The sequence below is a fragment of the Chiloscyllium plagiosum genome, unplaced genomic scaffold (genome assembly GCF_037043375.1).
Source record: "Chiloscyllium plagiosum isolate Xiang-an unplaced genomic scaffold, Cpla_swu_hap1 HiC_scaffold_8, whole genome shotgun sequence".
Classification (NCBI taxonomy): Eukaryota; Metazoa; Chordata; class Chondrichthyes; order Orectolobiformes; family Hemiscylliidae; genus Chiloscyllium; species Chiloscyllium plagiosum.
The window spans coordinates 1,574,985-1,592,523 of record NW_028270146.1 but is presented as its reverse complement, the minus strand read 5'-3'; the positions used below and the strand labels follow the sequence as shown (position 1 = coordinate 1,592,523).

General features: G+C 44.3%; 1 protein-coding gene across 6 annotated transcripts in view; it reads right to left on the bottom strand.

Annotated features, from left to right (window-relative positions):
* Positions 1-17,539, bottom strand: part of pomt2 (protein-O-mannosyltransferase 2) — a 228,748-nt gene that overhangs the window by 11,329 nt on the left and 199,880 nt on the right. For 4 of the 6 annotated variants that reach the window (XM_043701476.2, XM_043701477.2, XM_043701475.2 and 1 more), the window contains 2 exons: positions 13,249-13,389; positions 10,639-10,750 (listed from right to left, as the gene is read on the bottom strand). In XM_043701476.2, coding sequence (XP_043557411.2) covers positions 10,639-10,750; positions 13,249-13,389 — 253 coding nt within the window. Of the gene's footprint in view, positions 1-10,638; positions 10,751-13,248; positions 13,390-17,539 lie in introns of those variants that run through there. The other 2 variants (XR_015757815.1, XM_043701478.2) reach the window with 1 other exon arrangement.

Below are 17,539 nucleotides of genomic sequence, written 5' to 3'. Positions count from 1 at the left end.
TAGAGGTCCCACCTACCTGGATAATTGGGGCTCATTGTAGGGTAGATGGGACCTCTACAAACAGGATGATCCACACCTGAACCAGAGGGGTACCAATATCCTGGAGGAGAAATTTGCTAATGCTCTTCAGGAGGGTTTAAACTAATTCAGCAGGGAGCTGGGGACCCGAATTATAGTTCCAGTGGCCAGGAGGTTGAGAGCAAAGGGGTTTCAAGGTTGCAAGAGTTCATTCGCAAGCAGGAAGGTGGTTTGAAGTGCATCTTCTTCAACTCCAGGAGCAGGAATAAGGTGGGTGAACTTGCAGCAAGGGTTGGTACCTGGGATTTCGATGTTGTGGCCATTTCGGAGACATGGGTAGAGCATAAGACCATAAGACATAGGAGTGGAAGTAAGGCCATTCGGCCCATCGAGTCCACTCCGCCATTCAATCATGGCTGATGCGCATTTCAGCTCTACTTACCAGCGTTCTCCCCGTAGCCCTTAATTCCTCTAGACAACAAGAATCTATCAATCTCGGCCTTGAAGACATTTAGCGTCCCGGCTTCCACTGCACTCCATGGCAATGAATTCCACAGGCCCACCACTCTCTGGCTGAAGAAATGTCTCCGCATTTCTGTTCTGAAATGACCCCCTCTAATTCTAAGGCTGTGTCCACGGGTCCTAGTCTCCTCGTTTAACTGAAACAATTTCCTAGCATCCACCTTTTCCAAGCCACGTATTATTTTGTATGTCTCTATTAAGTCTCTCCTTAATCTTCTAAACTCCAACGAATACAATCCCAGTATCCTCAGCCGTTCCTCATATGTTAGACCTGTCATTCCAGGGATCATCCGTGTGAATCTCCGCTGGACACGTTCCAGTGCCAGTATGTCCTTCCTGAGGTGTGGGGACCAAAACTGGACACAGTACTCCAAATGGGGCCTAACCAGAGCTTTATAAAGTCTTGGTAGTACATCTCTGCTTTTATATTCCAACCCTCTTGAGATAAGAGACAACATTGCATTCGCTTTCTTAAGCACGGACTCAACCTGCATGTTTACCTTTAGAGAATCCTCGACTAGCACTCCCAGATCCCTTTGTGCTTTGGCTTTATTAATTTTCTCACCATTTAGAAAGTAGTCTATGCTTTTATTCTTTTTGCCAAAGTGCAAGACCTCGCACTTGCTCACGTTAAATTCCATCAGCCATTTCCTGGACCACTCTCCCAACCTGTCTAGATCCTTCTGTAGCCTCCCCACTTTCTCAGTACTACCTGCCTGTCCACCTAACTTCGTATCATCGGCAAACTTCGCTAGAATGCCCCCGGTTCCCTCATCCAAATCACTAATATATAATGCGAACAGCTGTGGCCCCAGCACCGAACCCTGCGGGACACCGCTCGTCACCAGCTGCCATTCTGAAAAAGAACCTTTTATCCCAACTCTCTGCCTTCTGTTAGACAGCCAATCCTCAATCCATCCCAGCAGCTCACCTTGAACACCATGGGCCCTCACCTTGCTCAGCAGCCTCCCGTGTGGCACCTTATCAAAGGCCTTTTGAAAGTCTAGATAGACCACATCCACTGGGTTTCCCTGGTCTAACCTACTTGTTACCTCTTCAAAAAATTCCAACAGGTTTGTCAGGCATGGCCTCCCTTTACTAAATCCATGTTGACTTGTTCTAATCAGACTCTGCTCTTCCAAGAATTTAGAAACCTCATCCTTAATGATGGATTCTAGAATTTTACCAACAACCGAGGTTAAGCTGATTGGCCTATAATTTTCCATCTTTTGCCAGGAATGGTTGTTGCAGGTTCCAGGATTTAGATGTTTCAGTAAGAACGGAGAAGATGGTAAAAGAGGGGGGAGGCATGGCATTGTTCATCAAGGACAGTATTACAGTGGTAGAAAGGACGTTTGAGGACTCATATACTGAGGTAGTGTGGGCTGAGGTTAGAAACAGGAAAGGAGGGGTCACCCTGTTGGGAGTTTTCTATAGGGCTCCAAATAGGTCTAGAGTTGTCAAGGAAAGGATAACAAAGATTATTCTGAATGGGAGTGAGAGTAACAGAGTAATTGTTATGGGGGTCTTTAACTTTCCAAATATTGACTGGAAATAAGATAGTTCAAGTAGTTTGGATGAATCAGTTTTTGTCCATTGTGTGCAGCAGGGTTTCCTGACACAGTACGTAGATAAGCCAACAAGGGGCAAGGCCACACTGGATTTGGTTCTGGGTAATGAACCTGGCCAGGTTTATAGCATGTTGGTATCAGTTCTTTCATATCTAAGTCGCATTTTTTTAAAAAAAACGTTCACTTGAGAAAGTAACTTTAACAATTGGTGTTATGACGGCCCAGATAATGTATTGAAGGTGCGAGGTGCCCTGTGTGAGACTGTGCCACAATGGTCAGATTGATTTTAATCTAAAAAAACAGATTTACAGAATCTTACATGGATTCATGCAGTTTTTGAGCAAAGTAAAATGTAATTCTGCAAGTACAAATTCACCCCACAAACTTGTGTGTGTGTCCATCTGTGTGTGTGTGTGTGTATATAGTGAAATGGGGTCACCTGTAGTGTGACATGAAGCCAAGGTCCCAGTTGAAGCCATCCCCATGGGTACTGAACTTAGCTACCAGCCTTTGCTCGGTCATTTTTGCCTGAAACATCGATTTTCCTGCTCCTCCGATGCTGCCTGACCCCCATTTTTCATTGTTGCCTGTCCCGAAGTCTGCCATGAAGGACGGTCACGCGAAAGTCCGAGGTCGAATATCCCGGACCGCTGAAGTGTTCCCTGACTGGGAGGGAACACTCCTGTCTGTTGTTTGTTGTGCTGTGCCCATTCATCCGTTGCCGTAGCCTCTGCTCGGTCTCATCAATGTACCATGTCCCAGGACATCCTTGCCCACAGTGTATGAGATAAACAACATTTGCCAAGTTACATGAGTACCTGCCACGTACATGGTGGGAGGTGTCCCAACACATAATAGTGGTATCCATGTCGACACTGACACGTCTTGCAGCGTCTACTGTGACAAGGTTGTATGGTATTATCCTGGAAGCTGGGCAGTTTGCTACGAACAATGATCTCTTTGAGGTTTGGTAGCTGTTTAAAGGCAAGCAGTGGAGGTGTGGGGAAGGTCTTGGTGAGGTGTTCATCCTCATTGATAATGTGTTGCAGGCTGTGAAGAACATGGTGTAGTTTTTCAGCTCCTGAGAAGTACTGAACAACGAAGGGTACCTGTCAGTTGCAGCTCATGTCCATCTCCTGAAGAGGTCATTACGGTTCCTCACTGTGGCACGTCAGAACTGGCGGTCCATGGGTGAAGCATCGTACCCCGTTCTTATGAGGGCATCCCTGAGTACTTCCAGGTGTCCGTCATGTTCCTCCTCATCTGAGCAGATCCTGTGCATGTGTAGGGCTTGTCCATAGGGGATTGCAGTTTTAATATGTTTCAGGTGGAAGCTGGAGAAGTGTAGTATTGTGAGGTTGTCTGTGGATTTGCAGTAGAGTTTGGTGCTGAGGTGCCTGTCTTTGATGGAGACGCATGTGTCCAAGAATGAGACAGATAGTAGAGAGTAGTCTATGGTGAGTTTGATGTGGGATGAAACTTGTTGATATCACTGTGACTCCTTTCCATAGATCTAAGAGAATGTCGTCAATGTACCTGGTGTATAGTGTTGGTTGGAGATCAAGCATAGAGAAGTCGTCTTGTTTGAACCAGTGAATGAAGATATTGGCATATTGGGGTGCAAATTTGGTCCCCATGGCTGTTCCATGTGTCTGGATGAAGAACTGGGTTGTAGCGGATTTTGAGAAGATTTGTAGCTCATGTTGAGGTTTTGGACAAAGGTTTGCTTGCTGAGCTGGAAGGTTCATTTCCAGACGTTTCATTACCTTACGAGGTAACGTTTTCAGTGGGCTTCAGATGAAGCAATGCTGAAAATTCCTGCTTTCTATTTAGATGTTTGGGTTTACGAAGAACAAAGAAAATTTACAGCCCGTGTTGCCATGGAACAAAAACACATTGAAATTCGGCCAGTTTAAATTATGCTCCAGATACCAAAATCCAATTGAATTTGAATTTTACTGTTCGGGATGACATCAAACCAATGAAATTAGATTAGATTACATTCAGTGTGGAAACAGCCCTTCGGCCCAACAAGTCCACACCGCCCCGCCGAAGCGCAAACCACCCATACCCCTACATTTACCCCTTACCTAACACTACGGGCAATTTAGCATGGCCAATTCACCTGACCTGCACATCTTTTGGACTGTGGGAGGAAACCGGAGCACCCGGAGGAAACCCACGCAGACACGGGGAGAACGTGCAAACTCCACACAGTTAGTCGCCTGAGGCGGGAATTGAACCCGGGTCTCTGGCGCTGTGAGGCAGCAGTGCTAACCACTGTGCCACCGTGCCGAGGGTTATAAAACCAGACATGTTGAACAGTTAGGGAGAGATCAGCAAAGGGCACCAACAAGTCCAGACTGCTAGCTGAACAGCTCTCTGAAAGGTACCTATCCATTCGAAAAGTTGTGCAGCAGAAGACCAAAGAAAAGACAATGCAGGAGAATACAGAGGAAAAGCTACAGAAGAAAAGCTACAAAGGAGAATTGACAAAGCTGGTTGGTTTTGAAATGTGATTTCTTGTAAATCTTAATCAGGGTTATTATGTTTTAAATCAGACTAGTATTGTAGAGGGGGATGTAAAGGATAGGTTTGAGAGAAAGGAGTTGTGAATAGTTGCTGTTTAAATGTTCTCTGTAGAACTTAAAGAATAAAATTGTAAACTTTTACATTAAATAGTGAAATCTGGGATAGTTTATTGCTTCTTAAAATTTAACAGATTACGGCACAAGGTGAGTTTCTCTGTCAAGGATGGTAAGGACAAGCCAGGGAAATATAGACCAGTGAGTCTGACATCGGTGGCGGGCAAGTTGTTGGAGAGAATCCTGAGGGACAGGGTGTACATGAAAAGGCAAGGACTGATTAGGGATAGTCAACATGGCTTTGTGCGTGGGAAATCATGTCTCACAAACATGATTGAGTTTTGTTTTGAAGAAGTAACAAAGAGGATTGAGGGCAGAGCAGTAGATGTGATCTATATGGACTTCAGTAAGGCATTCGACAAGGTTCCCCATGGGAGACTGATTAGCAAGGTTAGATCTCATGGAATACAGGGAGAGCTAGCCATTTGGATACAGAACTGGCTCAGGTACTGGGCTAATGGTACAATTATTGGCAGTGTAGATGAACAGAGATCTGTACCCATGCACATAGATGCTTGAACGTCGCCACAGGTTGACAGGGTTGTTAAGAAGGCATACGATGTGTCAGCCTTTATCGGTAGATGGATTGAGTTTTGGAGCCACGAGGTCATGCTGCAGCTGTACAAAACTGGAGTGGCCGCACTTGGATTACTGTGTATAGTTCTGGTCACTGCATTATAGGAAGGACGTCAAAGCTTTGGAAAGGGTTCAGAGGAGAATTACGAGGATGTTGCCTGGTATGGAGGGCAGGTCTGATGAGGAAAGACTGAGGGACTTGAGGCTGTCTTTGTTAGAGAGTAAAAGGTTGAGAGGTGACTTAATTGAAACATACAAGATGATCAGAGGATTAGACAGGGTGGACAGAGAGAGTCTTTTTCCTCAGATGGCGATGGCTAGCATGAGGGGACACTGCTTTAAATTGAGGAGGGATAGATATAGGACAGATGTCAGAAGTAGTTTCTCTATTCAGAGAGTAGGAGGAGTGTGGATTGCACTGCTTGCAACAGTAGTAGACTCACCAACTTTAAGGATATTTAAATGGTCATTGGATAAACATATGGATGATAGATATGCAGGATAGATCAACTTCAGATTGGTTCCACAGGTCAGCGCAACATCGAGGTCCAAAAGCCGTGAACTGCGCTGTAAAGTTTTATGTTCTTTATCGCTTAGCTAAATTCTTAAATCTGTCGCCCAGATAATGGAAACAGGTTTTTCTAATAATTAAACTTGCCATAATCCTGCACACCTCTCTCAAATCTCCTCTTAATTTCCCTTGCTTCTTGGAGAACAAACACAGCCAGTCCAATGCAATCTTGTAGCTAAATTCCCTCATCCTGTGAATCTGTTCTGCACACTCTCAAAGATCTTTATCTCCTCTAAAAGCTATGCAACAATTCACAGTCAGACCAGGGAGATACTAATGACTAGCCCACCAGGAAAGAGGAAATGAAGGGTGTGCTAGGGTTGATGGATGGAGAGGACAAACACTACCATGATCTGTACTTTACAGTTTGGATATATGGGCGTGTCAGCTATGACACTGAGCTGGAATTCATGACAGAAGTTGCTGTCACCACCCTCAAAGTGCAGGTGGTACAGGGTCCTGTGGGTTCAGTTTAGCACAGGATAAGCACTTCCTGCTCAAATTAAACCAGTCTCTCACAATTAAAAGGATCATTTTTATTGGAGCTAGCAACGAGCTTCAGGTTCCATTAATATGATAGCTGTTGCTGAAGACCATGGTTGAGGGCTCTTGTGGTGCAATGGTATCACCTCTGGGTTAGAAGGACCAAGAGGTGTGCCATAAAATGCTGGACAGGTTGACTGGAAGATCGACAGAGACATGGAGGAGAACCAGCTGTCCTGCCTCACTCCTTTGAGATCTGAAGTTATCATACCCACACGTCCACATGACCTCATCATAGTGAGTGGTGTTTAAGACACCCCTCAGCATTAACCCTTGCAAATCCACATTCAACAAGTTCCACTTGACAAAAATGAGATTACTACCAACAAGAATACTAATGAAAGAATTCTTTTAGCACAAACTACCCAAGTATTTTAGGAATGCATTGCTGGAGACTGGGCGCTGAGTTGGTTTCACATTGGGAATTTGGAGCCAAATCCATTTCAGATATACCGTCACAGTTTTACAGCACAGAAACAGACCCTTTGTTCCAACTCGGCTGAGCTGAAGTCCATATACACAATATCTACTGCTCTGCCTTCATCAATCTTTGTCATCACTTCAAAGTTAGTGAGACACTATTTCCCACACACACATGCTGACTATCCCTAATCAGTCCTTGCCTTTCCGAATGCACGGATATCTGCCTCTCAGAATCCTCTTGAACAACTTACCCACCATTGACGTCAAGCTCACCCTGGCTTTTCCTTATCACCTTTCTTAGATAATGGCACCACATTAGCCACCCTCCAGCCTTACAGCATCTCACCCGTTGCTGTCGATGATAAAAATATATCGACAAGAGGCCCAGCTTTACTACCTTTCCACAAAGTTAGAACATAGAACACAGAACATTGCAGCGCAGTACAGGCCCTTCGACCCTCCATGTTGCATTGACCTGCAGAATTAATCTGCTGCCCATCTAACCGACACCGTTCCATTATTATTCATATGTATGTCCAATGCCCTTAATGTTGGCAAGTCTACTGCATTGCAGGCAGGCCATTCCGCACCCCTACTACTCTCTGAGTAAAGAAATTACCCCGATATCTGTCCTAAGTCTATCACCCCTCATCCTCACATAAGCCTTCCTCTTGACAAGAGCTTCAACTTCTTTAGTAAACCATGGCTCCCTCTCTCGACAACTACCTCCCTGCCTGATAGGTATATACTTATCAAGGACCCACAGTAACTGGTCCTTGATTACGCTCCACATTTCAAGAATGTCCATCCCCTGAAGTTTCCTTCCCGAGCCTATGCATCCTAAATCTTGCGCAATCGCATCATTGTTGCCCATCCCCCAGTTAAACCTCTTGCCCTGCAGTATATTTCTATCCCTGCCCATTGCTATTGTAAATATAACCAAATTGTGGTCACTATCACCAAACTGCTCACCTACCTCCAAATCTAACACCTGTTCATTCCCCAGTACCAAATCCAATATGGTATCCCCGCTTGTTGGTCTGTCGACATACGGTGTCAGAAAACCCTCCTGCACACATTGAGCAAAAACTGACTCATTATAGCATTTCCAGTCAATATTGGGGAAGTTCAAGTCCCCCATAACAACTACCCTGTTACTTTCCTCCTATCAAGAATCATCTTTGCTATGTTCCTGGATACATGTGGCAGATCCAAGGGATTTATCTACCTTTATTTGTTTTAAGGCCTCCAGCACCTCCTCTTTTTTAATATGAACTTTTCTCAAGATATCAATATTTATTTCCCCAAGTTCCCTAGCTTCCATGTCCACTGCCTGCAACAGTAGTAGACTCGCCAACTTTAAGGGCATTTAATTTTTCATTGGATAGACATATGGACGAAAATGGAATTGAGTAGATTAGATGGGCTTCATATTGGTTCCACTGGTCGGTGCAACTTCAAGGGCTGAAGGGCCTGTACTGCACTGCAATGTTCTAAACTCTTTTTTTTGTACAGGTTGGTCATTCAAGCTGATACATTATTCCCAAACAGGATCTACACTTCTCTCATTCACATCAACGTTGCTTCTTATGACAATCATCTTAAAACTGAGGCCCTCTGATTTTTGACCCATTTGCCAGTGGGAATGGTTTCTTCCTATTTACTCTGCTCAAGCCTTCATTAATTTTTTTTAAACTCCAGTTAAATTTTCACTTTGCCAAAAAGAGGACAGCTTCCATTTTCCCATATTACTGTTGCTCCTCATAACAGCAGCCATTCTCACGAATCTTTCCTATACTCTCTCTCTAATGTCTTCAATCATTCCAAAATATCTTTGAATGCCTTGTCTATTTACGTAAACTTAGAATAAGGGACAGCAGATTTAAAACAGAGTTGAGGAAAAATTATTTCTATCAAAGCGATGTGAATCTGTGGAATTCACGCCCCCAGAATGCAGTGTATACTGAGACATGGAGTAAATTTGAGGAAATAGAGAAGTTTTCAATTCATAATGGCTTCAAGAGTTTTGGAGAGTAAGCATTAAAGTGGAGTTGAAACAAAGATGAGATCAGCCAAGATCTTGTTAAATGATGGAGTAAACTTGAGGAGCTGAATTGCCTTCACCTGCTCCTGGTTCTCATTTTCTATTATGCATCATCCTGATTCTTGGCAACTCTCCTTCAATCCTTCTACTGTTTTTCCAAATTTTCTGGAATGTTCTTCTCCATTAGGAAGCGAACTGTAACAAATCTCCAGTCATACTTCAATTCAAATAAAGGCTGACTATTTCCTCATGACAGAATTCTCTGCAATGGTATCTCCACTTCTAGACTTGGCAGGCTTTTAATGAATCCAACTATCCCAAACCCCATTGCCAGCTGTCTCACACTCAACAGATAGTCAGTTGGTCCACAGTAAGGCAACATTGTTGACAAATACTTTATTGTCATGGCCCAACTCATATAAAAGCACAGAGAATAGGAAGAATAGGTCACTCAGTCCTTTAAGCCTGCTCTGCCATTCAATATATATGTGGCTGATCATCCAACTCTGTATCCTGTTCCCATTTTCTCCCCACACTTTTTATTCCCTTTAGCCCTATATCTAACTTCTTGACTTGGAGGTGCCAGTGTTGGACTAGGCTGGACAAAGTTAAAAAATACACACCAGGTTATAGTCCAAACCTGTTAGACCATTCCCACTGGCAAATGGGTGAAACATCAGAGGACCTCAGCTTTCAGATGATTGTCAAAAGAACAACATTGATGTGAATGAGAGAGATGTAGATGCTGTTTGGGAGTAATGTATCAGCTTGAATGACCTGTCTGTACAAAAGTAGGTTTTAGAACATAGTTCAAACCTGTTAGACTATAACCTAGTTTTTTGTGGTTTTTAACTAATTTCTTCTTGAAAACATTCAACTTTTTTTGAACTTAACCTTTTTGTGGAATGGGCGTACCCTGTTACCCTTGGACTGTGAGCATTACCTTCCCCCCCACCCTCACCTGGTTCTGGGCTTCTCGGTCATCAGAAACATTCTACCTGAATGTACCTTGTCCAATCCTGTTAGAATTTTATAGGTTTTGATGAGATTCCCACCATTCTTCTAAACTCTGGTGGATATAATCCTAACTAATCCAGTCCCTCTTCATAAGTCAGTTCTGCCATCTGGAAACAGCATGGTAAACCTATGTATGCCCAACATGGAGTACCTGATGGATAGTTTCAGTAACTCAATGACTCCATGCTTGTGGCTGTAGATTAAAGGAGTGAAGGAGGAAAGATTTCAAAGTATAAATGGTTATAGGAACAAAATAAATACCATAAAATATAAAAGCAAACAATAAGAGACTTTCATCATACAAACATTGCCCACAGTGGGACGTGACAAGGATGAAGGAATGGCGGAGATAACATTTTTCTTTATGCCTTCACGGGCTCTGGGTATCACTAGCAGGACCAGCATGTGTTGCCCACCCCTCGTTTCCCTTAAATGCAGAGGCTTGACAGGCCATTTCAGAGGACAGTTAGGAATCAGCACATGGCTACGGGTCTTCATATACAAGTCAGACCAGGTAAGGGCTGCAAATTTACTACACTAAAGGACATCAGTAATCCAATGTCCTTAAAAATTGTTTCACTTTAGTTTTGTCTCAACAATGACAACAAAAATATTGCTTCTGTATTTGAAGTGAAACAGAATTGCCTCTAAAGTAGCAAAATTCAAGGTGGATTCAGGCATAATTTTGATCAGTATATTCTCACTCACCTATACATGCAGACAAGAACCAAGAACATCATTCCAATTTTGTAAACTCGCTGAGCTGCATCCTGGCTGAAGAGGAGGTCAAAACTTTGCAGCAGAACATGCCATGTGATTGCTAAAGATAGAATCAGAAAAAGAGGCCTTCTCAAAATTGGGTGGGAATGATGAATAGAAGTTGCAGTGGTAGAAGTTGCAGTGGGGGAATTTGTTTGGGAACAGTGATCATAATTCTGTAAGTTTTAGAGTGCTCGAAGACAAAGATGAGAGCGGTCCTAAGGGAAGAGTACTAAACTGGACCAAGGCCAATTATATCAAAATTAGGCAAGTGCTGGGAAATGTGGATTGGACACAGCTATTTGAAGGGAAGTCCACATTTCATATGTGGAAGATTTTCAAAAGGTAGGTTAAAGATAGTGCAGGATAGGCACGTCCCATTGAAAAGAAGTGATAGGAAAGGCAAGCTTTGTGAACCGTGGGTGACAGGAGAAACTGTACGACTAGCCAAGAGGAAAAGGGACGCTTACATTAAGTCCAGGCAGTTAAGAACAGAATGGGTCCCAGAGGAATATCGGGAGAGTAGGACTAGTCTTAAGCGAGGAATCAAGCGAGATAAAGGGGTGATGAAATAGCTTTAGCGAGCAGAATTAAGGAGAATCCCAAAGCATTTTATTCTTATATAAGAACATCTCTATGACTCTAAGAAGCAAGCGGGTAACTAGAGAAAGGATTAGTCCACTAAAGGATAAGGAAGGAAGGCTGTGTGTCGAATCTGAGAGAATGGGTGAGATTCTGAATGATTACTTTGCATCAGTGTTCACTGAGGAGAGATACATGATGAATGTTGAGATTAGAGATAGAAGTTTGATTACTGTGGATCACGTTGATATAAGTAGGGAAGATGTGTGGGGTAGGCTAGAGGTTATTAAGGTGGACAAATCCCCAGGACCAGATGGGATCTACCTCGGGTTGCTGAGGGAGGTCAGAGAGGAAATAGCTGGGGCCATGACAGATATCTTTGTAGCATCCTTAAAGACAGGTGAAGTGCTAGAGGACTGGAAAGTTGCTCATGTTGTCCCCCTGTACAAGAAGGGTAGTAGGGATATTCTGGGTAAATACAGACCAGTGAGCCTGATGTCAGTGGTGGGAAAGTTGGAGAAGGTACTGAGGGATAAAATCTATTTATTTTTGAAAAGAATGGGCTTATCAGTGATAGGTAACATGGTTTTGTGTAGGGGAGATCGTGCCTTACCAACTTAATAGAGTTCTTCGAAGAAGTGACCAAGTTGATAGATGAAGGAAGGGCTATTGATGTCATATACATGGACTTTAGTAAGGCATTTGATAAGGTTCCCCATGGTAAACTAATGGAGAAAGTGAAGTCACATGGTGTGCAGGGTGTTCTCGCTAGATGGATAAAGAACTGGTTGAGCAACAGGAGACAGAGAGTAGTAGTTGAAGGGAGTTTCTCGAAACGGAGAAAACTGACCAGTGGTGTTCCACATGGATCAGTGCTGAGGCCACTGTTGTTTGTAATATACATAAACGATCTGGAAGAGGGCTCTGTTGGTATGATCAGCAAGTTTGCAGATGACACAAAGATTGGTGGAGTAGCAGAAAGCATCAGGAACTGTCAAAGAATACCGGAGAATATAGACAGACTGGAAAGTTGGGCGGAGAAGTGGCAGATGGAGTTCAATCCAGACAAATGTGAGGTGATGCATTTTGGGAAGTCTAATTCTAGAGCGAATTATACAGTAAACGGAAGAGCCTTGGGAAAAGTTGATGAGCAGAGAGATCTGGGAGTTCACTGAAGGTGGCTGCACAGGTGGATAGAGTGGTCAAGAAGGCATATAGTATGCTTGCCTTCATTGGACAGCATATTGAGTATAAGAGCTGGCAAGTCATGTTAAAATTGTACAAGACATTGGTTCGGCCACATTTAGAATACTGTGTACAGTTCTGGTCACCACATTACCAAAAGGATGTGGACGCTTTGGAGAGGGTGCAGAGAAGGTTTACGAGGATGTTGCCTGGTATGGAAGGTGCTAGCTATGAAGCGAGGTTGAGTAGGTCAGGATTGTTTTCATTAGAAAAAACGAGATTGAGGTCTACAAAATCATGAAGGGTATAAACAGGGTAGATAGAGATAAGCTTTTCCCAGTGTGAAGGATTCAACAACGAGAGGTCACACTTTCAAGGTGAGAGATGGAAAGTTTAAGAGGGATACACGCAACAAGTACTTTACACAGAGGGTGGTGGGCGTCTGGAACGCGTTGCCAGCAGAGGTGTTAGAGACAGGCACGGTAGATTCATTTAAGATATGTGTGGACAGATGCATGAGTAGGTGGGGAGTAGCGGGATACAGATGCTTAGGAACTGAGCGACAGATTTAGACAGTACAGTTGGATCAGCTCAGGTTTGGAGGGCCAAAGGGCCTGTTCCTGGGCTGTAAATTTTCTTTGTTCTTTGTTCAAACCATTTTGTGCCTTAATGTGATGTATTTAAGTGTGGGGAAATAATGTCTGATACATGAATACTGCATTTAGTTTGATGTTCGGAGATCCAGATAATCTCCCAGTTAAATCAGTGGAATGTGAGAGAGAAGTGACACACCTGTTAACATGCTACTGAAAAGCATTGCAGGAAAGTAATGATGATAATACAGGATTCGGCCCATCAGGTAGAATGGTACATAATGGAGCAACCAGCCCAGCAGAACCTGTCTGGCTCCATTCTGAACAATACCAGCACGCTCTGAAACAAGATAAATCTGTGTTACTGACTGTTTTGCCTTCTGTATGTGTCACACAAATACAGTATGCCCTCTAATCACTCCAAACAACAAATTGCATTTATATAGGTCTACAGTGTGGAAGAATGTTGGCACTTAACTCCTTCACATTTGCTAAATTACACTGGAATATTGTGTGCAATTCTAGTCTCCCTCCTACAGGAAGGATGCTGTGAAACTTGAAAGGGTTAAAGATTTATAAGGATGTTGCCAAGTTGGAGGATTTGAGCTATAGGGAGAGGCTGAACAGGCTGGTACTTTTTTTCCTGGAGTGTCAGAGACTGAGGAGTGACCTTATAGAAGTTCGTGAGGGGCATGGATAGGGTAAATAGACAAGGTCTTTTCCCTTGGGTTGGGGAGTCCAGAACTAAAGGGCATAGGTTTAGGGTGAGAGGGGAAAGATTTAAAAGCGACTTAAGGGGCAACATTTTCACGCAGAGGGTGGTATGTGTATGGAATGAGCTGCCAGAGGAAGTGGTGGAGACTGGTACAATTACAACAATTAAAAGGCATCTGGATGGGAACATGAATAGGAAGAATTTAGAGGGATAGGGGCCAAGTGCTGGCAAATGGGACTACATTAATTTAGGATATCTGGTCAGCATGGACAAGTTGGACTGAAGGGTCTATTTCCATGTTATACATCTCTGATCAGCAGAAATTTTCTGCAGTTAAAGAGTGGGAAGATTAAGTAAATTGCTTCCCATCCTCATTTTAAACTCCATTCCCTGGCTCCATCATTTATCAGCAGTGAGAGATTGTCTGTTTGTTCACAGAGTTAGAAGTGTACAGCACTTTGGTCCAATTTGTCAATGCCGACCAGATATCCCATTTCCCAGCATATGGTCCATATTCCACTAAACCCTTCCAAATCATACACTCATCCAAATGACTTTTAAATGTTGTAATTGTACCAGCTTCCACCACTTCCTCTGACAGCTCATTCTATATACACACCACCTTCTGCACAAAAAGTTGTCCCTTAGGTCCCTTTTAAATATTGCCCCTCTCACTTTAAATCTGTGCCCTTTAGTTTTGGATTCCCCCACCGTGGAGAAAAGACCCTGGCTATTCATCCTATTATTAATTTTATAAATCTCTATAAAGTCACCCCTTAGTCTCAGACGCTCTAGGCAAAGTAGCCCCAACCTGTTCAGCCGCTCCCTAATAGCTCAAACCCTCCAATCCTAGCAACATCCTTGTCAATCTATTCTGATGACTTCAGTTTCATATTTAATTGAGTTCCTGAAAAATATTGGGAATATATAGACACAGGGAGAAAGTGGGGACTGCAGATGCTGGAGAGTCAGAGTCGAAAAGTGTAGTGCTGGAAAACCACAGGGGATTAGGCTGCATCAGCGCGAGCAGCAGCGAAGGTAAGACCGTTTGGTTTTAAAAGTACTTACCGGTAGCGGGCAGCGGTGTTTTTTTTTTCTCTTTCACTCTCTCTTCACAGAAAGAGCGGGAGCACCAGGGGGAAGTGACGACGACCAGAGGGGCAGCCGGGAAGGAAAGCGGTGAGTATTTATACTCACCCTTCGAAGCCGTCGGTCATTTCCAGTGCGAGCAGCAGCGAAGGTAAGACCGTTTGGTTTTAAAAGTACTTACTGGTAGCAGGCAGCGGTTTTTTTTTTTTTTCTCTTTCACTCTCTCTTCACAGAAAGAGCGGGAGCACCAGGGGGAAGTGACGACGACCAGAGGGGCAGCCGAGACCCGGAAGCAGTTAGTGTAAGCTTACCTGGGTAGGTTTTTTCCCCCTTTAAAAGCGCGAAGGAGAGGAACCCGAGGCACTACACGGGTAGTGCCTCCCACCCGCCCTCCTCCTCTAACCGAATAATAACATCTGTTGTGGTAAGTAGGTAAGTGCTGAATTTTGCTTGTTGTATTCTTTAGACCCAATTTTTTTAAATAAAAGTTAGCTTTAGAGGGATGGCAGTGAAGGCAGTGCAATGTTCCTCCTGCAACATGTATGAGGTGAGGGATGCCATCGACGTCCCTGCCGATTACACTTGCAGGAAGTGCACCCATCTCCAGCTCCTCCAAGACCGTGTTAGGGAACTGGAGCTGGAGTTGGATGAACTTCGGATCATTCGGGAGGCAGAGGGGGTCATAGATCAGAGTTATAGGGAAGTAGTAACTCCTAAGATGGCAGATAGATGGGTGACAGTGAGGGGGACTGGGAGGAAGCAGCCAGTGCAGGGACCCCCTGTGGCGTTCCCCTCAAGAACAAGTATACCGTTTTGGATACTTGTGGGGGGGATGACTTACCAGGGGTAAGTAATGGGGCTCAGGTCTCTGGCACGGAGCCTGTCCCCGTTACTCAGAAGGGAAGGGTGGAGAAGAGCAGAGCAATAGTAATTGGGGACTCGATAGTTCGGGGCACAGATAGGCGGTTTTGTGGGAACGAGAGAGACTCACGTTTGGTATGTTGCCTCCCAGGTGCAAGGGTACGTGATGTCTCTGATCGTGTTTTCCGGGTCCTGGAGGGGGAGGGAGAGCAGCCCGAAGTCGTGGTCCATATTGGCACCAACGACATAGGTAGGAGGAGTGCCGAGGATGTTAGACAGGCTTTCAGGGAGCTAGGTTGGAAGCTCAGAGTTAGAACGAACAGAGTTGTTGTCTCTGGTTTGTTACCCGTGCCACGTGATAGAGAGTCGAGGAATAGGGAGAGAGAACAGTTAAATGCGTGGCTACAGGGATGGTGCAGGAGGGAGGGATTCCGGTTTTTGGATAACTGGGGTTCTTTCTGGGGACGGTGGGACCTCTATAAACAGGATGGTCTACACCTGAACCTGAGGGGCACCAGTATCCTTGGGGGGAGGTTTGCTAGTGCTCTTGGGGGGGGGTTTAAACTAACTCTGCAGGGGCATGGGAACCCAGATTGTAGCTTCAGGGTGCAGGGCCTGGAGTGTAGGGAGGTTAGGAACATGGCATTAATTTCAAAGGAGGGTGCCTGTAAACAGGAAAGTGGCTTGAAGTGTGTATACTTCAATACAAGAAGTATACGAAATAAGGTAGGTGAACTTGCAGCGTGGGTTGGTACCTGGGACTTCGATGTTGTGGCTATTACGGAGACATGGCTAGAACAGGGACAGGATTGGCTGTTGCAGGTTCCAGGATTTAAATGTTTTAGTAGGGTCAGAGGTGGGGGTAAAAGAGGGGGAGGTGTGGCATTGCTTGTCAAAGATAGTATTACAGTGGTGGAAAGGACGATGGATGAGGACTTGCCAGCTGAGGTAGTTTGGGCTGAGGTTAGGAATAGGAAAGGTGAGGTCACCCTGTTAGGAGTCTTTTACAGGCCTCCTAATAGTCCTAGAATCATTGAAGAAAGGATAGGGAAGGTGATTCAGGAGATGAGTGACAGTAATAGGGTGGTTGTTATGGGGGACTTTAACTTTCCTGATATTGATTGGGAAAGCTATAGCTCAAGTTCGTTAGATGCGTCAGTGTTTGTTCAATGTGTGCAGGAGAGTTTCCTGACACAATATGTAGACAGGCCAACAAGAGGTGAGGCCATACTGGATTTGGTTCTGGGTAACGAACCAGGCCAGGTGTTAGAATTAGAGGTAGGTGAGCACTTTGGGGATAGTGACCATAATTCGGTGACTTTTACTCTCGTGATGGAGAGGGATAAGTGTGTACTACAGGGCAAGAGTTATAGCTGGGGTCAGGGAAATTATGATGCGGTGAGGCATGACTTAGGATGTGTGGCTTGGAAAAGTAGACTCCAAGGCAAGAGTGTAAATGATATGTGGAGCTTGTTCAAGGAGCAACTATTGAGTGTCCTTGATAATTATGTACCTGTCAGGCAGGGAGGAAAGGGTCGTGCGAGGGAGCCGTGGTTTAAATAAGGAATTGGAATCCCTTGTTAAATGGAAGAGGGTGGCCTATCTCAAGATGAGACGGGAAGGTTCAATTGGGGCGATTGAGAGTTATAGGGTAGCCAGGAAGGACCTGAAGAGAGAACTAAGAGCAGCAAGGAGGGGACATGAAAGGTCCTTAGTCGGTAGGATTAGGGAAAACCCTAAGGCTTTCTATAGGTATGTTAGGAATAAAAGAATGACTAGGGTAGGAATAGGTCCAGTCAAGAATAGTAGTGGGAAGTTGCGTGTG